General features: G+C 43.9%; 1 protein-coding gene across 1 annotated transcript; it reads left to right on the forward strand.

Annotated features, from left to right (window-relative positions):
• Positions 1 to 265: 265 nt before the first annotated feature.
• Positions 266 to 26,412, forward strand: dvl2 (dishevelled segment polarity protein 2). The gene is made up of 15 exons (XM_080742090.1): positions 266 to 771; positions 4,587 to 4,656; positions 7,026 to 7,177; positions 11,291 to 11,400; positions 12,494 to 12,623; positions 14,590 to 14,680; positions 15,360 to 15,429; positions 16,473 to 16,612; positions 17,261 to 17,337; positions 17,934 to 18,001; positions 18,356 to 18,490; positions 19,579 to 19,710; positions 21,821 to 21,997; positions 23,676 to 23,900; positions 24,093 to 26,412. Exons 1-15 carry the CDS (start codon positions 611 to 613, stop codon positions 24,665 to 24,667), a joined length of 2,313 nt encoding a protein of 770 aa, XP_080598216.1. The 5' UTR covers positions 266 to 610; the 3' UTR covers positions 24,668 to 26,412.

The raw sequence follows: 26,412 nt of genomic DNA on the forward strand, positions 1-26,412 counted from the left end.
CGCGAACATGACTTTATTTATGAGTGATACACAATTCAGAACAAAATGAATGATAACCCTCCTTATCATTCATGGGTGGATGTAGTAGAGTAGGTGGGGGCCCACGCTGGAGTGTACGTAAAGGGGGGAAAGGGTGGGGGGGCGCACACTCACAGTACGTCAGACGCCGCTACGTTGGCTTCTGGCAAAGTGGTGAAAAGTTTTCAGACCCCCTCCCTCCCTCCCTCCCTCCCCTCGTCCCCTGTATGTTTTTGTTGGGGGAAAAAAGTTGTTGGTAGTCCGTCGGTCGTGTGAATGGAGCGTGTGGCTCGTTTTTAGCCCCCGAAGGAAAGGGGGAAATGCGAGTTTTGATAGTATAGTGGTCGCTACATCAGGTGGGGCCAAGTTTTTTCCACGCGTTTTTAATTTTTTCACCGTGTCGGTTTTGTGGCGAGCAGAGGAGTAAAAAACCAACCCCAGTGGCCATCGTTTCACCTCCTCGGCTCGTCTCTCTCTCTCGCTAGCCACCTAGCTGCTAACTAGCCATAGCCAGAGCATTGAAGCTACCACCTCGCCTCACTTTTTTTTCCCTTTTTGTGCTTTGGAACTAACAAAAGCCAACGTCGACGACATGGCAGAAACCAAAATAATATACCACATTGACGAAGAGGAGACGCCGTATCTCGTTAAGATACCCATTCCTGCGGAGAATATCACTTTGCTGGATTTCAAACAGGTCCTGAACAAGCCCAACTACAAATTCTTCTTCAAGTCTATGGACCAGGATTTCGGGTGAGTGAGTGGCAGTGATTTCGCAGCAGAGCTTCTCAAACTTTTTCGTGTCAAGGACCCCCAAATGGATACTTATTAGCCCCCCCGTTTGAAAAGATACGCAAGGGACCCCCCATTAGAGACTTGTACGGCTCTAGCAGTGATTCTCAACCATTTTAATTTTAAGGACCCCCCCCCCCCAGTTTGACATGCATTAGGCTACGGACCCCCATTTAATGGCATTTCTATCTCTGAGACCCCAATGTATATTGGGTCCAAATAGGGTGCATTTGGTTCCTAACAATCATTTAGCTGGGGACTCCGACTCCCTCAAGGACCCCAGGGGGTCCCCGGACCCCACTTTGAGAACCAGTGATTCACAGAGCTGCTGTGCGGTTTGCATGCAAATGATGGACGACAAAAGAGAAGGGACACGACAGCCTTGCATGTTTTGTAAAACTTTCTGCAACTAGGCCCGTCTAAAGAGCCTTTAAAAGGCTATATGGAATGAAACAAACAACACAGAGACGTTCCAAAGTTGTTACAAATGATTACTCTTCTTCAGGTGTCATTTAATAGTTGATTTGCAACTTTAAAGCCAGGTGGAATGGTTTTGTTTAGAGTCTGTTTATATTATAATGGAAGAGATAATGTCAGAAAGGGAGAGGGGTGTAGTCTTGTTGTGTGTCTGTCTGTGTCCTGTGAATGACTGCTGTACTCAACATCAGCCAGAACAATACTACTAGGGCCATTAACCCAACGCATCCTCAGCCCTGTGACTTGGAATAACAAGGGTGGATGTATGTCTAAATGGTACATTAAATAATTATGGATTCTTTCCCATTTCTTACTAGGAGACCTAATCATTTCAATGGGACATGGGAGTCTCTCTCTCTCTCTCAGCTGCGTTTCTTTTCCCTAATCCTCATCCCTCCCACCCCTCACTCCATCATCTTGTGAAATCCTCCGCTTTTCTTCCTCTCGGGAGAGGAGCCAGGGTTTTGTCTCCCTTTAACACTTTGGCCTGCCAGCCACCCTTTCATTCTGCTTCTCCCTCGCTTCCTCCCTCTCCTTTCTCTCAGCCCGAGACTACTCGGGCCCTCAAAGAGCTGTCTCCTCTATCAATTAATCTTTTTCTTTTTTCCTCTGGTGGCTGCAGCTAACGGTGCATTTTCCTGGAATGGAATGCATGTTTGTGGTGAATTCACCCTGCGAGACCCTTTAGGGCTTCTGTTAAATGCATTGTACTCCTGGATTAGTATTAACCTACCATTTTCCTCTTTGGATGGCACCAGCATGGCTATGCCAAGGAGCCAAGGAACACAACATCAAACCCAAAGCTCGGATGAAACTGCAGCGTTGGCTTATAGAGTAGGCTGGGCTTGGTGGATACTGTTTTTAACCTGATCCGTGAATATTAAGAATAGTTGGGATTGGGCGGAAATATGTAATTTTGTGTCAGGTGGGTTACAGGCCAAGGTTTTTCCTCAAAAAGTGAGAAAGGTAGACCCTGATTGGTGAATGTCCCTCAAATATCTGTCATAAGTATAAAATAAGAAAGACAAGTGATTAAAATAATACATTAAATGCTTTATTTATGATGAATACCAAACCTACCAACCTATTGATTTGTGAATTGGCAATATGGGCACTGGCAGCTGGTGTTTTTGGGTCCATTTAGACTATAGTATTATATATTGTATTTGGAGCAGCCTGTTTAATATAAATATAATTTGGGCAAAGAATGTTTTTTTTGTCCACAGCACTTGCCAGCAGGCTGTGGGCATACAATGCCAAATCTGAACACCTTTGGACGAACTGCAACGCTGCGTGTAGAAATTGGTGTTGTTAGGCAAGCACATGTTGTTAGGCAAGCACATGCCATAAGGCTGAATAGCCATTGGCCACACCACTGCATTTTAACTTCCAACATATTTGTGCATATAACTAGTAAACATATTCAGACTTAAGAGCCACCCACGTCCAACTATCGGAGAGGCTGGGGTGATGTTCTAACAAAGAATAATAGTAAGAAAGTCCCCAGTTCTCGACTATCTTGCACAACCTAGGTCTCATCTGACTTATCTCCAACTTACTTCAGATGAACATTTTCAAACATAGCTCTGAGTCAGCTGTCCAATCAAAGCTGGGACATATTTCCCCCCTCTCGGCCACGAGAGTGTAATAGTGTGTGTTTTCATTTCCCCTAGCCTAGTACGAGGCCAGCTGTCGGCTGGGACTGTGTGTGTGGCAGGGGGAGATACATGGAACAGAACAGGCCAGGACAGAATGTGTGTGTGTGTGTGTGTGTGTGTATTCCCAACCTGGGCCTGGGCAGAGGCCATTTGCTGGCTGTCTACAGCAGACTCAACAAGGAATGGAGGGAGAGAAAGCATAGGGTAGTGCATGTATAAGTATAGGTATTGGGCATGCCACTGAGTGTGTGTGTGTGTGCGCCAGTGGGGTGGCCAGGGAATTGTATTCGCAGGATTAGCGAACGGGCTAGAGAGAGGAGAGGCTGTGTGTGTCTGTGTGTGTTTGTTTGGGGTGTGTGGGGAATGGGATTAACGGTCCTGAGGAAGGGGGGGAAATTGCTAGAGCCAGGGCAAGAATTTCAGGTTTCAGAATTCCAGTGGGACACAGCATATTTGAGGGCTGAGTGTGTGTGTGTGTGTGTGTGTGTGTGTTATTCAATGCATTTTAGAGCTGGTGTGAAATGGACAGTGAAGTCACTTGTTTGTTTGGCAGACTGAGGCTGAGGTATGAAGACAATTACTCTCTTAGGGGTAGAATGTTGCATCTGTGTCTTCCGTTCTGGACACAATCCCTCATAAGAGCGAGAGTGAAAAGAGAGGGAGGCAGATCACGAGGAAAATAAATGGGAAGAGTTTATGTCCACGTACGTGCTACGTAGGGCTGCAACTTCATTTTCTCAGCAATTATTCTATCGATTACCTTTTTTGATTAATTGAATAATCTTGATTCTTTTTATCACAATCGTGCAAAATGTAAGAAATGGCCAGGCTACATTGTACATTTGCTATTGTAGATCTGCTATATTTTCTTCAATCCCCCAAATCGATTATTTTATGAAAATTGATTATTTTTTATAATCGATTAGTTTGATTCGCTGTTGCACCGCTACACACGGGCACGCATACCGATATACATGAGACACGGGTACACACTGGCTGCTTTCCCGCAACAAACCCGCCCCAGTTCCCACAACAATCTCGCCGTATGCTAACACTCACCCACAAAAACCAGCACTCAACAGCTGCCCTAGCAGCTCGCTTACATTACACACGAGAGGAGGCGCAGTGGCAAATGAAGCTGAAAAAGCTCTTCAGGGAAGTTAAGTGTCCCTCTATGTAGCACTTGTGCCCAGCCCTGGTCCTAGTAAACTGCCGTAATCACATGGTGGCAGGCTGCCGCGGAGAAATTACATGGCCAAGGAGGCTGGATGTTTGTCTGTCCCGACGAACATGAAGAAAGAGGTGGGAGGAGGAATGAATAGCGTTGTGGATGTCAGAGGCTGGAGTTCAAGCCCGGTAGTGGCAGTCTCTGAGACGCTATATTGTCAGGAGGTGTGCGTGTATGTGAGTTTTGGTAATAAAGTTGAGTAATTTTGCAAAGTGGGACGAATGCTCCACGTGTGTGTGCGTGCTTCTCATGAGTTTTTAGTGCGTTGCTGTTGAAGACATTCCACTTGTATGGCGCCGCACATTCGCAGGGGCAAGCAAGTCGAGTGTGTTTATTCTATACTCTAATATATGCTGTTGATTCATGCCAACAGTGTACTCTAGGTACTGACTCTTTCTCTCTCTCTCTCTCAGGGTGGTGAAGGAGGAGATTTCAGATGAGAGCGCCAAGCTGCCATGCTTCAACGGCAGAGTGGTGTCATGGGTAAGATATATGGCAAACAAAGTGTCATTTTAGCTTTGAGGGAGCAGGGCTACGGACTCATTCAGAAGTGTCTGAATGATGGTAAAGAACTAAACAGCAGGGTTCCTTCTCTCAAAAGTCATAGGAAATAAAATTGTTCATCGGCTGTTTATTGAAAACGTTCTTGTGCATTTGCCCAGACCACCCCGACACTAAAAATCTTGCCAAGATGATCAACTGCCATAAAATAAAAGTAACTTTATATTGTATTTCATGGTGCCACATCATCGCTTCTCTTTCTCAAGTGGTACAAAGTACAAGCTTTTCAGATGCAACATATCCTCGTACAACTTGGTGAAAAATATCTTGGAAATGATTTCCCAATAAAAGTGCGCTGACCAGGATTTTATAGTGCAGCCAGGTTGGAACAATAGAAAAATGGACTGTGCAGATCCATGGGTGAAGTATCCTCAGATGTACAGCCACAAGGCCAATTGTGGCTTAGCAAAGCCAAGTTGAAATGCAGAGCTGTGCTGGGCACTATATTGGCGTCAAAAGTTCCCCTACCCATGACATGTTCTATGAAGTATGCACATTACAGTGTGACTGCTCATGGAACATGTGGAGCTAATAGGGCTAGAGTCACTTAGTTGAACCAAGTGAGGGGTGAGTGGGGTAGAACCAGAGGTTTATCAGTTCATTAACGCTAGAAAATGTTCAAGTGTACGGTAAGTTGATAGTTTTATATGCAGTACATCATGTGGTCAGTAACAGTGCAGCCGTCGTCTGCCAGATAAAGGCTCAGCCTTTCTGATTTGTCGGAAGGTCAGCGGTACTCCACCCTACAGGTTACATTTGAAGTGAAGACAAAACATTGAGACTTGGCCCAGATAAGCAGGCTTGGGGCTGAAGCATCTGTTAAGTGCATAAGAGCGAGGGAAGGGATTAAACAAGGGGAACAAAGCGAGGATACCAGAGGGACTGATATGTGATCTGCAACTTCAAGATGGATGGAGGCAATCTCAGAGGACGAGTGTTCGGCAGTCACAAGGCCATTAGCAGTGGACCAAAGGAGCAGAGACTATTGACTCAATAAAAGAGCAAATGTTAGCCTGTCTAATCTACGTAGGTTGACTATATTCCAGTTGGCAAAGCAGTGCTGCTCAGTAGAAGCTTAAAAAAAGAAAATCTGAACCGAGATCCTTCAATATTACCAGGCAAACCTGATGTGAAATATAAATCTTGTGTTTACATTCTCAAATCCTCAGAACTCATTTGCTATTTGAAAAGCACCCCTGCATGTGTTGATAAGGCCATTAAAACATTTGCACACTTAATACAATTGAATAGATATATTTAATTTCATGCATGTCTTTCCCTTTTTGGTTTTAAGTTTGAGGGAATTAAAATGCCTTGTTAAAATTTGATGTACTAATGTAGCTAGCGCTGTTATTACCTCGCAGCTGTGTGAGTGTGTGTTGTTGTATAATGAAGATAGACGGGTTAAGTGTAGTATAGCATTTCAATATGCCCTTGAGACACCCGTCTGAAAAGAATAACAATGTTTGTGTGGCAAAGTAATTGACATCTTACCCCTGCCCCCCCATCTCCCACCTCTTTACTTCCACCATTCTCTCAACCCATTCCTCCCCTTTTTCCAACCTCAATTTGTTTCACCTTCTTCTCACCTCTTTCGTGTGAAAATCTCCCATAACACTCCTCTGTCCTCAATCTCATCCTGCTCTGGTTTCTATGACTCTCCCTCTTCATACTTTCATTCTTTTTGAAGCGGTGAAAACCGCTTCCAATGAGTGGCTTTGTGTGTCCCACGCCCATATATGGTCATTTCAGTCCAGAATGAACAGGTTTTTTCAAAAACAAAATGTGTGTTTCATGTCCATATATGGTCATCTCAGTCCAGAATGAACAGGCTTTTTCAAAAACAAAATGTATGTCACCTCATGTCCATATATGGTCACTCCAGTCCAGAATGAACAGGTTTTTTCTGTCCCGTACGTCCAGAATATCAGTCCAGAATGAATAGGCTTTTTCAAAAAGCAAAATGTGTGTCCCATGTCCATATATGGCCATTTCAGTTCAGAATGAACAGATTTTATCTGTCCCGTCCGTCCGTCCGTCCGTCCGTCCGTCCGTCCGTCCGTCCGTATGTGTGTAGTGTCCGTCCCGGTCTGATGATTGGATACTTTGAGGATTGGTCAAGCTTCACATGACGATTCGGCCCTCCAGATAAAATCATTCATTCATTCAGAATATAAAGAATGTATAGATCACAGAGTTCATAACTCTAGAACACATAGAATAAAAGTTCACTGCTTCACTTCGAACCGAGGTTTGATTTTTTTCTCTCTGTCTGTCTCTCTCTCTGTCAGTTGGTATCTTCAGACACTCCGACAGCAGAGCTCCCCGCGGTGGTGCCTCCCCCTGCTGAGGTGCCCCAGCCCTCGCCCCCTCCTCCACCCTTGCCCCCTCCACCGGTGGAGAGGACCGGGGGCATTGGAGACTCCAGACCGCCATCCTTCCAGTGAGTGCACACACACACACACACACACACACACACACACACACACACACACACACACACACACACACACACACACACACACACACAAGCACATAGGCACTCTCAAGCACATAGGCACTCTGGCTTTCTCTCAACACAGTTGTGATGATGAATTAACCTGTCCACCTGCCACAGTCTCTGTAAAATCTATAATAATTTCACTTTACCAAAGGGGCCCTAGAGTCCATATTTTGGGGGCAAACATTGAGCGACAATAGCCAATGTACAAGCTCATAAGGTGAGCTCACAACTTTCTGTAGGTCGTCTTATTTTCTGCGAAGGGATTTAGTGTGTGGGGGGGAGGGCCTAGTGTAGACCCCTGGGGGACTCCAGTCAAAGAAGTATATAGGTCTAAGAGGTTAATAATAATAATGAGCAAAGAGACTGCAGCAAGCTGCAAGTCTGAAAATGGAACTTGACAGCCAGCCTAGACCACATACAGGTGTTGGGTAAATTGAGGCAGTGATTGTGATGTTGATCATTGGAGACTCTCCGGGACGTAGAACGGCGAGGTGGGAACAGTGTTGCTCAGACCCGCGAGCCACAATCGACTGTCGACAAACACAAAGCGCCATTCAGCCCCTCCTCAAAACACTCATCCACACCCTTCACCAGCAGTCATAATACTGTAGGTACTGTATCCACCACCAGAACACCTACCTCATTCAAACGAGTATCAGGTTCTCAGCCATTAGCAGCGACACAACAGCCTATATGAACTTGATCTCCGTGCCTGGGCCGCCCGCTCACATCATCCACGGAAGCAGCCTCTGGGAAACTGCCTCAGAAGCGGTCTGTCAACAAAATATACAAACCCCTTAAACCGCAGTGTTTCTCAGCCTTTAGAATTTCAAGGGCCTCCAGTTTGATAGGCTTTGGGCCATAGAACCCAGTGTGATACGATTTTGCTTTATCTCTGGGACCCCGATCTACACTGTAAAATCCTCTGCGTTTATTTAACCCATTTAGGCCTGAACACATTATGACGCAATATTTTATGCTTTAAATATAAAAAAATAGCAGATATACAAGCTCACAGCGCGGCACCGAGTGCCGCGCTGTGAGCTTGTAGATCTGCTATTTTTGAAAAATCGTGAAAAGATTCGAATTTTGACCCGATTCTACAAGTGTCTTTTGAATCCTTCTAAGATTTTTGGAAAAAAAAACTATGTTTCTATGTCAGCAATCTGGCCAGCCATCGTCAAAGAAAAGGTCCTTTTCACTTGACTGGAGCTCAGTTAGTCTGTTCTTGAGACACTACTATGTCAGTGGTGCTCAAACCTTTTCATGTGAAGGACCCCCAAAATGATATTTATTTGGCCACGGACCCCCATTTCAAAATATCTAGTTCCAGGGACCACCCAGAAGCAAAATTTGAGTTACAAACGTTCGCTTTGAAAATACATATATTCAAAGATTTGCACACATTTTCACGACTTTTTCAAAAATAGCAGATCTACAAGCTCGCAGCGCGGCACTCGGTGCCGCGCTGTGAGCTTGTATATCTGCTATTTTTCACTGGTTAAAGCATTCAATAATTCTAGGCCTAAATGGGTTAACTCATGCATTCTTGAGTAACGGACCCGTAAGGGTCCATTTTGACCTGGTGGTCCCCGGATCTGACGTTGAGAACCAGTGCCTCACTGCTCCTCCAGTGGCATCAGCCGCTTGCTACTTCTCTTTGTATGGGTTGATGTCATTGTTGGTGGTGTTATGCACGATCTGGGCCATGTTAACCGGCTATATTTCCGGCGAAGAGATTTGGTGTAGAGGGGAAACGAGGAGGGGGCCAATGGACGGGCCCCTGGGGGACCAAGAAAGAATATAGGATTTAAGTGCTTAAAGGAAAATTCCACACTCTGAGAGTCTCTTACATCAGAATTCAGCTGTCTCAGCTGTCTTTGGGAGGAGTTATTTTATGGTGAGATGTAATCAAATTCTTTTGGGGGGGTGTTTTGTTTACTTCATTGATCATCACTGCTACTTCAGTTCCCTATGTTTCCCAGAATGCTGTTCAACAGTGTTAACCCATTTAGGCCTAGAATTATTGAATGCTTTAACCAGTGAAAAATAGCAGATCTACAAGCTCACAGCGCGGCACCGAGTGCCACGCTGCGAGCCTGTAGATCAACTATTTTTGAAAAAGTCGTGAAAATGTGTGCAAATCTTTGAATATATGTATTTTCAAAGCGAACGTTTGTAACTCAACTTTTGCTTCTGGGTGGGTCCCTGGGACTAAATATTTTGAGATGGGGGGGTCTGCGGCCAAATATCATTTTGGGGGTCCTTCACATGAAAAGATTTGAGAACCACTGACATAGTAGTCTCTCAAGAACAGACTAACTGAGCTCCAGTTAAGTGAAAAGGACCTTTTCTTTGACGATTGCTGACAGAAACATAGGTTTTTCAAAAAAATCTTAGAAGGATTCAAAAGACACTAATTTTCTAATTTTCACGACTTATCAAAAAAATCGCAGATCTACAAGCTCGCAGCGCGGCACTCGGTGCCGCGCTGTGAGCTTGTATATCTGCTATTTCTCACTGGTTAAAGCATTCAATAATTCTAGGCCTAAATGGGTTAATGATTATGCTACATTTTATGTTTTAGATCACTGAAAAATACTCTCCTACTAAACTCCTACAGCTGTCAGCTGCACTAGAAATAATTACTGTTTTTAAATTGTTTCTTGGTGGATTTATCCTTCAAGTATTTGTGATGTATCCTCTGTAGTGTTGGCTGTCTGTCTTGTTCAGTATGGCCTGTGCTTTTTTATCGTGTGTGTGTGTGTGTGTGTGTGTGTGTGTGTGTGTGTGTGTGTGTGTGTGTGTGTGTGTGTGTGTGTGTGTGTGTGTGTGTGTGTGTGTGTGTGTGTGTGTGTGTGTGTGTGTGTGTGTGTGTGTGTGTGTGTGTGTGTGTGTGTGTGTGTGTGTGTGTGTGTGTGTGTGTGTGTGTGTGTGTGGTCATAGCTAGCTGTAATCTTTGAGTCATAGTTATACCTAATATGTACTAATCTATTAACCAGTATGTCTAATACCGGCGTGGCTTCCTAATGAATCACAGACTTACTATTATTGACAACGTCAGTCTTGTCCACATATGGAGGGACAGTATCTGAGAATATGAATTCTCAAAATGTGAAAACTATTCACTCACACACACTAATCACAATGTGAAAAACATGTGGGTATTAACTTCCTTGGCAGCAAAACATTTGGCGCTGACTGGTGTGGTGGTTAGTGAGATTAGACGCAGATGGACAGTCACAAGGACACAAAAATATGGGGGACATGCAGACAAACAAGCTTCCAGACAGCTCACCTCTTTGGTGCCATGCCGTAAAAACTAAATTTTCCAGGAGGAAAGTGGTCTGGCTGCCATTGGGGATTTAAATTCTACTCTGTGTGTGTGTGTGTGTGTGTGTGTGTGTGTGTGTGTGTGTGTGTGTGTGTGTGTGTGTGTGTGTGTGTGTGTGTGTGTGTGTGTGTGTGTGTGTGTGTGTGTGTGTGTGTGTGTGTGTGTGTGTGTGTGTGTGTGTGTGTGTGTGTGTGTGTGTGTGTGTGTGCGCAGTAGAACATGGGTCTTCTACAGGGGGTCCTCCAAATCTTTGTGTGATAGAAACCCTTTTTTCTCCTTTTTTTATAATAACCACTTGAACCCTAGCGGCCATATTCTGGGAACTTTAGCCAATCTACAAGCTCACAACGCCTCACGCTGCGAGGCGTTGTAAACTTAGATCGTAGATCAGCTATTTTTGGCAAACAGCTTAGATATAGAGGGGAGAAAGTGCAGACTAAGTACAGAGTGAAAAGTCAAGTTTATTAAGTATTGACGGTTCAAGTGTTAAATATCTGAAAACACAAATTGACATGAACCCAAAATACACAGATGATTGTGCTCTCAAACAATGAAACTATATGGAATCTATGAAAAGGTTGTGGGGGGTCCCTGCATCATCTTTCTCTCAACTAGGCGGTCATTGGCCTGAAAACGTTGAAGACTCCTGCACTAGAATACATGGATAATAGAGTGGTACTTCTCATTTGATTAGTCTCTTCTCCTTTTTGTGTATACAGTCCCAATGCAGCAGGCAGTGTGGAGACCCTGGACGACCAGACGGAGACGGAGTCTGTGGTCTCCTTCAGGAGAGAGAGGCCGAGACACAGAGAGAATATGGAACAACACGGTGAGAGCCAGACACGCACTGCACCGCGATACGCTCGGATAGCATCCGAGAACTCATTGAAGACAGAACTCAATCAAGATCTGGCAAGCTCCCATCCTTCAGTCAGAGCAGCGATTCATTCCGTGCAGTGATATGATCAGGGAATGAGGAGAATTGAATGTGCTTCATCAGAGTGTTGTTTTTTTTTAATGGAATTGCACAGCAGGAAGAGTTAAACCTATCGACATGAGCGAACATGAAACTTCATGTTGGCAAGCATGTTGCAAACATGTAACTTTGACGATGATCCTCTTGAGGGTTACAGCTATTGGTTATTTGATTTTGTCAGGGTTCCCACGGTCATGACATTCCTGGAAATATTTTGAGATTAGATTAGTTTTCTTTTTCCAGTACTGGAAAAGTTTTGGAATTGATCAAGGGTCCTGGAAAAATATTTGGTTATGCATTGTTTTTGGCTATTGATTAGGTTAATAAAAAAACATTTTCTAAAACATGTATAACATCGCACAAGAGGGTTAACATAAGCAGTTTGTTGCTGAACGGGTGTGAGCCTAAATGTATGTGACAAAAACAGATCTACAATCTCATTCTATCACCATTCTATGCTTTATTTTTGCTACACTGCCTGTCTTTGGGCATTGCGCATAGGAGTAAGAGACTCGTTATTGCGCTGAATGGTTGTTATATAGGCCTGGAAATGGGGTTAAATATTCTGAAAAAGTTTTGGAAATTCATTGATTAAAATGTGTGGGAACCCTGTTTTGTGATTATTCAGTCGACTACTTTTTCCGATTAGTCCGATCGTTTTTTATACATCAATGAATCAATGCAGATTTTTTTTTAATTATTTGTTTATAATCTATTTGTCTGATTAACCATTTAAGCCCTATTTTATACTTTGTCATACAATGGTGTTGTGCGAACAATAATGCAACGTCTTGTGAACCTGTAGATTTCCGCAATTCTTCCTACTGTAAAAAATGAATGAAAAAGAAAATCGATAATTATATTCAAATCAAATATTTTCTTTTTTTTTAATCAATTGGATCAATTAACTGTTGCATCTCTAATCCTCTTTTCGGTGTCTTCTCAGGGCCACGGATGAACGGCCAGAGCCGCTTGGAGCGCCACCTAGCGGGCTACGAGAGCTCCACCACCGTGATGAGCAGCGAGCTGGACACGACCAGCTTCTGTGACTCTGAAGACGACGACACCATGAGCAGGTGAGGGGCGGGGGCAACGTAGGAGGAAAGGTTTTAGGCAAGGAAGGTTGTCTATTGTCTGTTTGCCGCAACAGGAATGCACCCTTCAGGAGTCATGCTTATTGGTATTCCAAGTTATTCATTCTTTCTTTGTATTTAACAGATGTTTGATAGTGGAGCTGGGGAACAATGGAAGTAGGCATCAGCCCAGCTTAATACAAAAAATCACACCCGTGTGAAGTGGAGCTGTGTGTGTGTGTGTGTGTGTGTGTGTGTGTGTGTGTGTGTGGATCATGTGTACCGATTTTTGTGACATTTGAAGAAAATATGTAGGAAAAGGAGCAAAAAGTGTGTTTTGGAGAAAATTCAAGATGGCGGAAAATCTATCATGGCGCAAATGGGCGTGGCCTATATGGGGAGATGCGTCATGACCCAAGGAATCCAGGGAAAAAATATTTTTAATTTTCCGACCTACGGTTCAAGAGTTACAGGCCAAAACGTAAAGTGGGGTGTTATGGCGCCACCATGCGGCCAAATGACACAATTATTTTTTATTTAATCCTTGAAATCATTATGAACCTCCTCTCCAAGTCTTGAAACTCTAGCCCCTATGGTTTGCGAGAGACAAATAATTGAATGTGAGTTTTTGCAATTCCCATTATAAGTCAATGGGGAAAATTAATTCACTAATAAAATTAATATCAATTAAACTATCGAACCTTTCTCTTAGAAAAGTAATAGCCCACGATTCCCGAGTAAGCCGGTCGATTTGACATATGGCGCGAGTGTGTGGTGGCAAAACTGTGGGACTAGTGGCGTGCCGAAGTTCAGGCTACATACAGACAGACACACACACACACACACACACACAGACACACAGACCCACACAGCCACGTATAGGGAGCCTGTGCTTCACACAGCTCCAAAAATCACACTTGTGTGAACTGAGCGGTGGAGGCTGCGCGTGTGTGTGCGTGCGTGCGTGTATGTGTGAATGTGAGTGTGTGTGCGCCTGGCCGGCTGGCCTGAACAACAGTGCCCCTCCCTTAACATGTGTGGTCAGAAAAGGTACTGCAGGCTACATACAGACAGACACGCACGCACGCATACACACACGGCCACGTATAGGAGACGGTGTAACCACCGCTCAATAAAATAGAGCGTAGGGAAAAAACTAGTCGAAATAACACTGTTTATAGTCTTCAAAAGCAGTTTTTGGGGCTTTTTCTGCCTTTTTATTGATAGGTATACAGTAGGTTGACAGGAAGGGGGATAAAGAAGGGGGGACACGCAGGAAAGGTCGTCGGACTCTAACCCACGACACGCTGTCAGGCCGGATTACCAGCCTAGGTGTCTGGACCACTACCCTGTGGCCCAGGCCTTCAAAAGCTGTTTAAGGTGCTTCAAGAAAGGTGAAAAATAAATGGACATTAAATAATAATAGGGGTAAAAAAAAACATTCCCACGGCTAATTGTGTCCCAAAGCAAGGGCAAGGATGGCAAAGTTCAGCTCACCTTTGGTCTTTAGCCTAGATTCCTGAATGGCTCTGGAGACTTTGACCTGGCTCAGAAGAGCTTAAAGGATCTACGATACAGCGAGGAGGTAGACCTAGGGGAGCCTTAAATGTAAGCGCTAAAAGCTTGGGTAACACAGTAAAAGCATTAAATCAATAATCAATTATTATATAATCAATCAATCAGTTATGAGATAAAAAGATAATATTTTTTTTTGTCTACAGTTTGTTGAAACTTATATTATTCTATTTCATTTATGTGCCCTCGAATCATTATGGAATCTGTATAGCTCAGATTTCTCATAAACCAGTGGGTCTTATTTATTAGGAACCGACTTTGACAGTTAATGTCTCTGGGATCCAAACATCCAAACACACAAAGTTTGGAAAAAAGGTGGGGTTTAAAGTAACTGTGGCTTTCCATTAAAGGTTTAGGTCTCCATTTGACCTTTGACCCGTTGTTGAACTTGTAGGTTCAGCAGCTCGACAGAACAAAGCACAGCCTCCAGGCTTCTCAAACGCCACCGCCGACGCAGGAAACAACGCCCCCCTCGCTTGGAGAGGGTGAGTTCAGCCCCCTGGTATTTCTAGCTGGTGGAGAGGCCAGAAAAGAAGAGGCCCTTATTTTTATTTTAACCATTACTTTAAATTCACCAACCTTGCTTTTCACATTTCATCCTTTGAGCTAGTGCAGGGGTCTTCAACATTTTGACAGTTGAGAGAGAGATGAAGCAGGGACCCCCACAACCTGTTAATAGATTCCATCCATATAGTTTCATCTTTTGACAGCTCAATCATCTGTGTATTTTGGATTCATGTCAATTTGTGTTTTCAGATATTTAACCACTTGAACCACAATACTTACTAAACTTGACCTTTGACTCTGTACTTAGTCTGCTCATTTCCCCCCTCTACACCAAACCTTTACGAAAATAGCCGATCTACAAGCTCACAACGCCTCGCGCTGCGAGGCGTTGTGAGCTTGTAGATGTAGATGGCTAAAGTGCTCAGAATATGGATGCTAGGGTTCCAGTGGTTAATATAAAAAAGGGAGGTTTCTATCACACAAAGATTTGGAGGATCCCCTGTAGTACCTCTGAGGCCCCCCTGTTAAAGACCCCTGAGTTAAGAGAAAGAATAGTAGTTCTGGCAAGGAGTTATTAGTGTCAGTGTCCAGTGTGTTTTTATTGTGTTTGTAAACCATTGTGTTGTGTGGTAATTGTGCTCATGTCATTGATTCCAGGCTTCATCCTTCAGCAGTGTAACAGACTCCACAATGTCCCTCAACATCATCACTGTCACTCTCAATATGGGTCAGTAGGCTCCTATTGTGTTGTTCTCCATGTTTGAATGTCAGTGCAGCGCAGCCGTGTAGCAATCGAAAACTTGAAGGGACCAGTAGAGTTGCATGTTGAGGGGTGAAACATGTTGGCTTTTTAATCGATTTAGCCATGATAATAAAAGTTGTTTATCCACAGCATTTTCCTGCTCTATGGGCAGGGTGCCCATAATATAATTTAAGTAATTTTTTGGACTTACTTTCTCATCGTGCTTCTGCTCCCGTTCCTCTGTACCAGCTATATTTTCTGCTTGCAAATTTTTACCACACAAACACACACACACACATACACACACGCACGCACGCGCGCGCACACACACACACACACACACACACACACACACACACACACACACACACACACACACACACACACACACACACACACACAAAAGAAAATAATAATAATTTAACTAATTCCTAGACACTCATGCGCACACACTCACTTTCCGATACATCTCACATTTTACAAGGGGCCGCAATGGAAATAAGCTTTTAGCTTTCTTGGGATTTATCTTTTTGACAGTGGTGTATAATTGTATGTATTTTCTGTACAAATAAACATCAATCATTCAACAACATGTAGTAATTCAGTTGTAAGTGGGACACTCATGTAGTACATTGTTATGCTGTTGAAAGCGTGGCACTTGAGTACCGTAATTGCCGGACTATAAGCTGCGGCTTTTTTCCCATGTTTTGAACCCTGCAGCTTATACAACGGTGCGGCTTATATAGAGATTTTTACAGAACACGGCCAGTTAGTTAGTTTTACAATGGTCTTTAACAAGGATTTATATATAGATTTGTACAGCTAATGGCCTCCAGGGGAGCTCTAGCGGGAACAGGAAGGACACCTGCGGCTTATAGTCAGGTGCGGCTTATATATGTAAACATTTGTTTTTTGTTCTAAATTTAGCTGGTGCGGCTTATATTCAGGTGCGGCTTATAGTCCAGCAATTACGGTATTAGGTCTTAGTTTTCCCACCAACACGGCCCCCTTGTGTTCCATCTCCACAGAGAAGTACAACTTCCTGGGCATCAGCATCGTGGGCCAGAGCAACGAGCGGGGTGACGGGGGCATTTACATCGGATCCATCATGAAGGGAGGGGCGGTGGCTGCAGATGGACGCATTGAGCCTGGGGACATGCTGCTGCAGGTGAGGACAAAGAGGGACACATATACACGTATGTACTAGCATTAAAGGGGAAGACCGCCCATTTTCAATATTGAAATATGTCATTAATATAACTTAGAGGAGTTGTGTGGAAATGGAAAAAAAGTTCCCCACCCTTCTGTGTTGCCTAGAACTGGAGGATTGATTTTGGGGTTTGTATCGTAAAGTACAATGGTGTGATGTCATCAAGTTGTACTTTACAATACAAACCCCAAAATCAAGGGACCACCACAACCTCCATATAGTTTCATTGTTTGACAGCACAATCATCGGTGTATTTTGGATTCATGTCAATTTGTGTTTTCAGATATTTAACCACTTGAAACTTGACCTTTCACTCTGTACTTAGTATGCTCTTTTCCCCCTCTACATCAAAGCTCTTTGCCGAAAATAGCCGATCTACAAGCTCACAACGCCTCGCAGCGTGAGGCGTTGTGAGCTTGTAGATCTGCTATTTTTGGAGGACCCCCTGTTGTAACTCTGAGGACTGGACCCCCTGTTGAAGACCCTTGTGTTAGAGCATAGTGGCCTTACTCCAACCTATTGGTCTTCTGCTGCGTGTCCAAGCAAACAAACTCCTCTTTGGTCTGCCCGCTCAGAGTTTGCTTTTTATTCCTTACTCCCTCTCAGGTCAACGACATCAACTTTGAGAACATGAGTAACGACGACGCGGTACGGGTGCTGCGGGAGATTGTACACAAACCAGGGTGAGTGGTTGGTTTCTGCATTTATTACTAATGAAGGACGGCCTTTTGCGGTCTAGAATCTGTAGATTCCACTTTCAGACAGGACCTTACTTAACCCATTTAGAACGGGTACACATTTTGTGTTTCATTATTTTATGCTTTAACTATTGAAAAATAGCAGATATACAAGCTCACAGCGCGGCTTGTGAGCTTGAGAGCTTGTAGATCTGCTATTTTTGAAAAATCGTGAAAATTAGAATTTTGACCCGATTCTATAAGTGTCTTTTGAATCCGTTTTTTGAAAAACCTGTGTTTCTGTGTCAGCAATCTGGCTAGCCATCGTCAAAGAAAAGGTCCTTTTCACTTAACTGGACCTCAGTTAGTCTGTTCTTGAGAGACTACTATGTCAGTGGTTCTCAAACCTTTTCATGTGAAGGACCCCCAAAATGACGGACCCCCCCATCTCAAAATAGCAGATCTACAAGCTCGCAGCGCGGCCGTGCTGTGAGCTTGTATATCTGCTATTTTTCAACAGTTAAAGCAGTCAATAATCCTAGGCCTAAATGGGTTAATGGTGGCCAGTACATGATGATTCTGATCCTCGCTGTGTTTTCCAGGCCTATTATCCTGACAGTGGCTAAGTGCTGGGACCCCTCCCCGCAGGGGTACTTCACCTTGCCTCGCAGTGAGTACTACTCCTAAACACAGCCTACTACTGCCTACGACAGACTGTACTTAGGGGCTGTCGCGATCGTGATTTACTTGAACAATTGTGTTTTTGGCATTGAACATGTACAGTAAACTAAAATTACATTTGTTTGACTTGCATGACTGCATAAACAAAAGTTGCACTGTGCATTAGACTATTCCACTATTTAAAAATGGATGAAAAAGTTCTACATTAAACGATTATGCAAGATAATTTCAAATAATTGCAATTTTGTAATAACTGTGACAGAACTAACTAACTGTACTCTTGATAATTTTTCTGAATAAAAGACCAAGCGTCAATTTCTTTTGTGTGTATGTGTGAGTTTAGACGAGCCGATCCGGCCCATAGACCCGGCAGCGTGGGTCAGCCACTCGGTGGCTCTGACGGGGGCCTACCCTCCATACCCAGGCAGCTCTTCTCTCAGCACCATCACTTCCTCCTCTTCAGTCACCGAGACCGAGCGTAAGCACCGTACCCTCCTACAACCGCCTACCTCAGTAGGGCTGGGTATCGTCTGCGATACTTTTAATGGTATCACTATCAATCGCATGACGTCGATACTATCGAGTATCGGTTCACGTAAAAACGGGCTACTGAGAATTTAATGACTGCTTTAGTAGGCTACACTCCTTACTGTGGAAAATAGCCGACAATAGCCTATAATGTTTATTATTATGATGATTATCCAACGTCTATACTCTCTGCTCTTGACATGAAAATGGCTGAATAACTGGCTTAATAACTATTTTGATGTGTAATAGCCCATAGAAAAAGGCAAATAATAATTATAATAATAATAAATAAAAAGTATCGAAAAGGATATCGTATCGATTCCCAGGTATCGAAAAAGGTATCGTATCGATTCAAAGGTGAACGATACCCATCCCTATACCTCAGTCCCCTGTATCCACGAGTTTCCTACGCCCCATAGTGCATTGCGCAAACGTCTGCACCGAGGTTCCGCCGCCGATTTACAAGCTCACAACGGGTTGCATCTGCGACGCGACGTGAGCTTGTATGTCTGCTGTTAAACCCGGAAGTTTGGTCATGATAGTCTCCAGTAAACTCCCGCGGAAACTTGTGGATACAGCCGTCTTTGTTTACCCCTCGCTTTCCATGTCATGCTGGTACATGGCTATATCCATGTTCTGTTTCTGAACCTCTGTCGGGGATCATTGTCTGTCTGCCCGCCTGTCGGCATTGCCATCAGACGTTTGAACGTATATCCTTCCCATGGTGAGCTGCCAGGTATCCCTGTCGGCGACCTTGGCACGAGAATCGCCTTTCACATCTGTCTTTCTCCTTCTGTCCTTCGCCATCGACTCTTTCATGTGACAAACGACGTCTGCCTCGCTCTCTGCCCTTCTTTGATCTATGCATTGGATTTCCATTCTTTCCTTTTTCAGCCACTTAATCTCATCCCCTCATCGTTTTCAGGCTTTGCATTCTTTCACGTCTCCTAATCTTTACACCTCTCGCTCCTATTCCTCTGTCTGCCTTTATAAACACAACCTTCCCATCTGTCTCGTTCCCCTCCTCCCCCTCTCTAGGTTTTGATGACTTCAACCTGTCGCTGCACTCTGACATGGCCTCGGTTGCCAAGGCCATGGCTTCCCCGGAGTCTGGACTGGAGGTCAGGGATCGAATGTGGCTTAAAATCACCATCCCCAATGCCTTCCTCGGTAAGACGCCAGAGAGAACAGCCAGAGCACATTAGGTGCATGGAAGTGTGTGCGTGTGTGTGTGTGGCCCAGTGTTTCACAGTGCTGGCATTATTCTCCAGGAATCAAGAGCATGTGACTCTGTTAAATCCCCAGAGTATAAATGCGACGGGATGTTTGACAGCAGATGTTATTGGTTGAAATTAAAATCACATGATTGTGGATCACATGCAATAGTCGGGGGACATTACATGCCTGTGTGTGTGTGTGTGTGTGTGTGTGTGTATATATATATATATATATATATATATATATATATATATATATATATATATATATATATATATATATATGTGTATATATAATATATTAGGGGTGGAAAAAATAATCGATTCACCAATTAATCGCGATTCGAATCGATTCACAAATTTCAAAAATCAATGTTTTTCTTCGGGTGGAACTTATCTTTGCCTGCAGCGCCGTACCGGACCGTTAATGGTATAACACACTGGTCTGGCACACAGCTACGCACATGCACTCACTGAATCAAAACAAACGCATGAGACGACAGAAAAGATGACGGAAAGACGAATTCGACCGGCTCCATCGGCATATAAAGCCTCCTCTCCTCTCCTCTCCCTGCTCTCTCTCTCTCACTCACTCTACTCAGCTGTAGTAGTGCTGCTCTGACGAGCGTGTGTCGTTGAACGGGTGAAATAAATCATGTATTGGAATCGTGATGAATCGTGATAATCGATAATCGCAATTTAATCGAATCGTAGCCCTCTGAATTGTAATCGGATCGAATCGTCAGGTAGCTGAAACGTTACACCCCTAATATATATGTGTGTATGTGTGTGTGTGTATATATATATATATATATATATATATATATATATATATATATATATATATATATATATATATCAGAGATTGCGTTAGACCGGGAATTGCCGGATTTGACCGATTTTTTATGGCCAAGACCGAAAAATAAAATTCCTCCCGGACATCCTGACCGATTGAAAAACCAATGGTCATTTATTATTATCGCTGTCTGCTCCTCTGCGCAGGCTGCCTGCCTCTCTCTCTCTCTCTCTCTCTCTCTCGCTCTTTCTCTCTCTCTCTCTCTCTCGCTCGCTCGCTCGCTCGCCCGCGCGCTTCCCCGTTCTCTCTCTCTCTTTCTCTCTCTCGCTCGCTCATTTCAGTGTCAGTTTGCGATGCACGCACAGCATGTAAAGCCATGGGAATTAAGGAATGTACGCACGGTCAGCAATCAACCCATAAACAAACATTATACACTTGATTGACGTTATGAGGAGAGGAGATGGAGTGGAGACAGTAGGAAGAACAAAGCCTTTTCAACTCTCCCAAAGTTGCATAACATGGACGCAGTCTGTCACCATGCACTCGACAGTGAGTATTGGATTAATTGCTGGCCAGATGAATATATCAACCTTTTCATTATTCTGAAGTCAAGACATGGTATTGTATTGTTGGCATGAAACATGATGCAACAGAAAGACGATGTTGTGAAAGCAGTGTGCGTGTGCCACATGCAGACAGCCTGCGCGAACAGTCCAATATAATTAATTCCCTTATGCAAGATTGAAGCGTTTTTTTCTTTTTAGCCTATACTTTTTCATTCAATTCGTTTTCAGTCCCAACTATGCAGTAGGCCTAATACTTTAACTGTTGCTATTGGCTGTTTGTGCACCTGCTTGTAATGTATGCATTAAAATGATTATGTCCGGTATATTCTTCAGATGTCCGGTAAATTTTAATCATGCCGGTCACGGTGACCGGCAGTTAAAAATCCTAGCGCAATCACTGATATATATATATAGTGTGTGTGTGTGTGTGTCTCACACTTCATATAACGTTTTATCTGAAGTCTAATTTATTGGTCAAATAGGCTTAGGAGGCAGATAGACGTAAATGGTACTTCTGAAGGGGATGAATATTACTCTCATGCACCCTTGCCACTAAGAAAATCTAGTGGTGGAGCCGTTTTGCTAAGATGTGCTGTTGTATGTATATGTTTATCATTGCAGTTAAATGTGGTACAGGTGTGCATGCAACCTATTGCCCATGCATGTTTGTATTTCCAACTGTCTCATGTCTACACATCCAGGCTCAGATGTGGTTGAGTGGTTGTACCACCACATCGAGGGGTTCCAGGATCGCCGCGAGGCTAGGAAGTACGCCAGCAACCTGCTGAAGGCTGGATTCATCCGACACACAGTCAACAAGATCACCTTCTCTGAGCAGTGCTACTACATCTTCGGAGACTTCAGCGACTGTGAGAACTGTAAGTGACCCAACTTAAGCCCATTTCCTACTTTCAATGAAAGCTGTTGAGCGACTCGCAGTGTTCCATATTGGCATAATGTGGGAAGTTCTGGGAACAGGAGTGGTTTCCGCTTTATTTTATTTCTGTAACTCTTCCCACACTCAACCTTCTATCAATTAAGTAACTCTTCACCTGCAGCTGAAGTGGGAATGAAAATGTAAAATGTAATTTTGTTCTGGGAACAAAACATCATCAACAATAACCTAAAGTTTCACATTCTCTTAATGACTTTCACTTTTGTGAACTATTAAGGCAAGGCAGTGGCCAGTTTACACAGTGATTCGTCTCTAAACTGACATACTGATCTTTATCATCTTAACCAACAACAACAAAACAACTTGTCTAGAACAAAGTTTGTTTCTATATTTGTTACATGCTTAAATCATCTACTACAACACAACTTTCAAATTCAGCATTTCCTGACGCAGAAGACGCACACTGTTAGTGATATGCGTTGACACAGTTGAGTTGACTTTTTCCACGTGGAAGAAAATCTAGTAAAGAATCTGCTTTGCCTAGACTGCATCCCAGGGAGGATCCCAAAAGTATAATTTGGAATAGGCTTGTATGTTTGTGTCTCACATTCACTCTCAGCATTATGTGCTGTATCCATAACTGTCATCTAATGTTGGAACAGACACCATACATAGACAACCTCTCCATAAAGGAGGTCAATGTGATGTGTGAATGACTATCCACTGCCTTTGCCATAGGCCAGTGTTACATGAGGGAGAGGGTAAGTCTTTCTCACTTAGACTAAAGGATTGATGTTGTTACTGTAAATGCAAGCAAAGTAGCCCTAGATCAAGAAGATGCACCCTGGGGTTGGTTGTTGTTGGAAAAGACAATCCTGTGACCAAGAGGTCACAAGTCGAGTGCCATTTGACACGGTTTGTTTCTGGAGTAGTTCCAGGCTGCAGCTGCGGTCTGACCTCTGGTGACAGGATTGTGCTTGTGCAAGACGACTTTATCATTTTGTTTGGCAGAAACCTTATTTCACCATTCATCCGACACACAAGTTTAAAAGAAAAAAGAAAATATATTAATGCCTGCCTTCAATGTACAAGAAATAGCTCATCGGCTATTTAAAAAATATATATATATATATATTTTGGGGGCTTTTCTGCCTTTACACAGTGAAAATAGACAGAAAACAGGGAGAGAGACGGGGAGTGACACGCAGCAAAGGTCACCGGGATTCGAACCAGCGACATGCTGTCAGTCTGCATTAGAGCCTATTTGTGGTATGCGCCCGGACCGCTTGTCCAGCGGGTGCCCCAGATCGGCTGTTTTTGCAACATTTTGAAAGTTTTAAGAGCTTGTGCCTAAATAATAATTTCATTGCATCCACACAGTTTATTTCCTGAAATGTAACACTTTTGGACATACAAGTTGAAAGCCAGACAGCAACGATTTGGAGAAAAAACATCTTCATCGTTACTGTGGATAATCTGTCTGTCTGGTGGTTTAAATGTCTAAACACAAAGCAGAGCTTTGCAGTTTTGAAGCTTATGTCTACAAGTATTCTTGGTTGCTGAGCTTGTTGAAGAGAGCCCACACATGATTCCCAATTTCTTTCTCAAACAACTTTATGTCCCTCTTTAATTGATCTTCCTCCATCTCCCATCCCTCCCAGACATGGCCAATCTATCCCTGAATGACAACGATGGCTCCAGCGGGGCTTCGGACCAGGACACCCTTGCCCCCTTGCCGCTCCCTGGGGCCTCTCCGTGGCCCATGATGGCCACCTTCCCCTACCAGCCCTACCCCACACACCCTTACTCCAGTCAACCACCGCCTTACCATGAGCTCACCAGCTACAGCTACACCCCCGGCAGCACTGGCAGTCAACACAGCGAAGGTGAGCTTTAGAATCACATATACCCTATACATGTTCCCCTCCTTTTGCCCCCCTCTACATCAGATGTCCGAAATGAGCCAATCCACAAGCTCGCAACCTGGTGTGTTGCGACGATTTGTGAAAAAGCTTTGGAAATCTATCCAAGGAACTCCATAGCACTTTATTCACAGCTCTGTGTGTTTCTGTTTGCAGGGAGCCGGAGCAGTGGCTCGACGAGGAGCGAGGGTGAGAGGCGTCGCAGCAGTAAAGGTCCAGGCAGCACCGTGGGGGGAGGAGGAGGAGAGAAGTCTCCGTCTCATGGGGGTGGAGAAGAGGGACGAGCTGACTCTCGCTCTGGCAGCGGCAGCGAATCGGAATACTCGACTCGCAGCAGCCTGAGGCGCGGCCACGGCTCGGCCACGCCCAGCGAGCACAGCCACGCTTCCTCGCAGCGCTCGCATCACCACCGCATGCCCCAGCCGCCCCACATGTCGCCCTACCCGCCCGGAATCCCGCTGCAATACAACCCCATGATGGTGATGATGGTGCCCCAGCACCCCCACCCGGGCATGGGGGGCCCGCATCCTCACCCTCTCGCCCAGCAGATGCCTGGAGGCGCCCTCCACCCGGCCCTGCAGCCACCTCCACCCTCCTCCAATTCTGGAGGACCTCCGGGTGCCCCCCCGACCCGTGACCTTGGCAATGTACCTCCGGAGCTGACTGCTTCGCGCCAGTCGTTCCACCTGGCCATGGGCAACCCCAGCGAGTTCTTTGTGGATGTCATGTAGTTGGAGGAGGTTGGGTGTTTTTGTCCCGGGGTCAGTCTATCCTCATGCGAGTGGCCATTAATGGGATGCTGGTGTGTGATTTCCACTTGTGTTAATGACCAGTGTCAGGTGGTAGCTTTTTATTTCACACAGACTGATTGGATTGGGGTCATGTGTTACAAATTTGGTGAGAACAGGGTTAAGAAAATTATGAAATCTAAAATTAATTTACAGCGACAATATATGTTGCCACGCTGTTGGGTGGAAACCTTGTATGTCCATTACCCTTACTTTCCAGGAAATGAAAAAATGACCCGTGTTCCAATGGATCCAATGTAGTAATTATTTTGTCACAAAGCTCTTGTTAATACTTTTCATTGTTAATACTTTTCATTCGTTAAATATTTATAAAAGCCACAGACAGACTTAACCACTTTTACTTTCCAATGTTTTAAAACAATCGATCTATAATTTCATTTTTCTCAACACTGCGACGCCAAGTAGTGTGAACTTGTAGATCGGCTATTTTTGCTGCTTTTGTGCGCCACTGTTGTAAGCCGAAGTATCGCATTAATTTATGAAAAAACACATGGAGATACAAGGTTTCTGCCCGACAGCAGCAATATGTAACTTTTTTTTTGCCATTTCCCCGTTTCCAAATAGCATTAATTGTAAAGATTGCTCCTTCAAACCTAAGCGCAGAAACACACACTAACCACTTTATAATATATAATCTTTTAAACAAGTCAACAAAGCGGTGAAGTGATTGATGTCCACTGTATGTGTCCATTCACTTGTGGCTTCCAACCAGACAGGGAGTGTCTGTTAGGGACCAAGTTTTCAAGATGTCCAAGCAGTAAGCAACGTGTTTTCCCTTCCAACAGTCGGCTAGGAAAAGCAAACAGTAGTGGTATTTTTCTTCTTCTCGATGAATCAGTTTATGGCCAAATGGGACCAAGTGTCCATGGGCTCTGTTTTACACTCCACACAAAAATATAAGTGTATGATTTTAGGAAAGGTGATTGATCTGAAGTCAGTGTTCATTGTCCAACATCACCTTAGACCTGCCAAACACGGAAGCACACTGACCACACTTCAACACTAGAGGGTGCCAAGCACAGTTAGTTATTTGAAATGGAGGCGATCATCAAAGCATGTTTGTGCATTAGTTTGCCAGACATGTTGGCATTACCAGTGTAAATCATGAGTCTCTGAGTGCCTTATTTTTCACGGTTTTATAAGACTATTTCACTTCCAATGGTACACAAATGAACTTGTATTCTTTTTTTGTGTCCCAGCAATTTTCAATGAACTTATTTGTATATAACTACAGTACTACTCTCATGTAAATGCAACACTACAGAATAGTGACTCCAAATGTGAAAGAATTTAGGTCCAAGAATGACAGGCAATCTTGTGTTTAGTAATCACTGTCTCTAGACCTAGCTGTCAAATGACTGTTATTGTGAAGAGTACTGTACCATGTCGTTCTATATGGGACTGAGGAGTTGTAAAGGTACTTTGTGGTGAGAGAGGACGCCTAAAGCGGTACTTTGGGATTACATGTTAATGTATTTCTTCAAATAACTGTGATCCAAATGCCCCAGCTCCCTATTCATATGTTGTATGTTACTGACCTGCATTATTCAACCATTTCATTTTCGTATGAGTGACTATATATAGATCATGTATAACCGACCCATAAAGGTGCTAAATGAAGAGTCAGCATTTCAAAGTAATGAAATTGACAATGTCACATTGTTTGA

The sequence above is a fragment of the Nannobrachium achirus genome (assembly GCF_963921795.1).
Source record: "Nannobrachium achirus genome assembly, chromosome: 14".
In the NCBI taxonomy this organism is placed as follows: Eukaryota; Metazoa; Chordata; class Actinopteri; order Myctophiformes; family Myctophidae; genus Nannobrachium; species Nannobrachium achirus.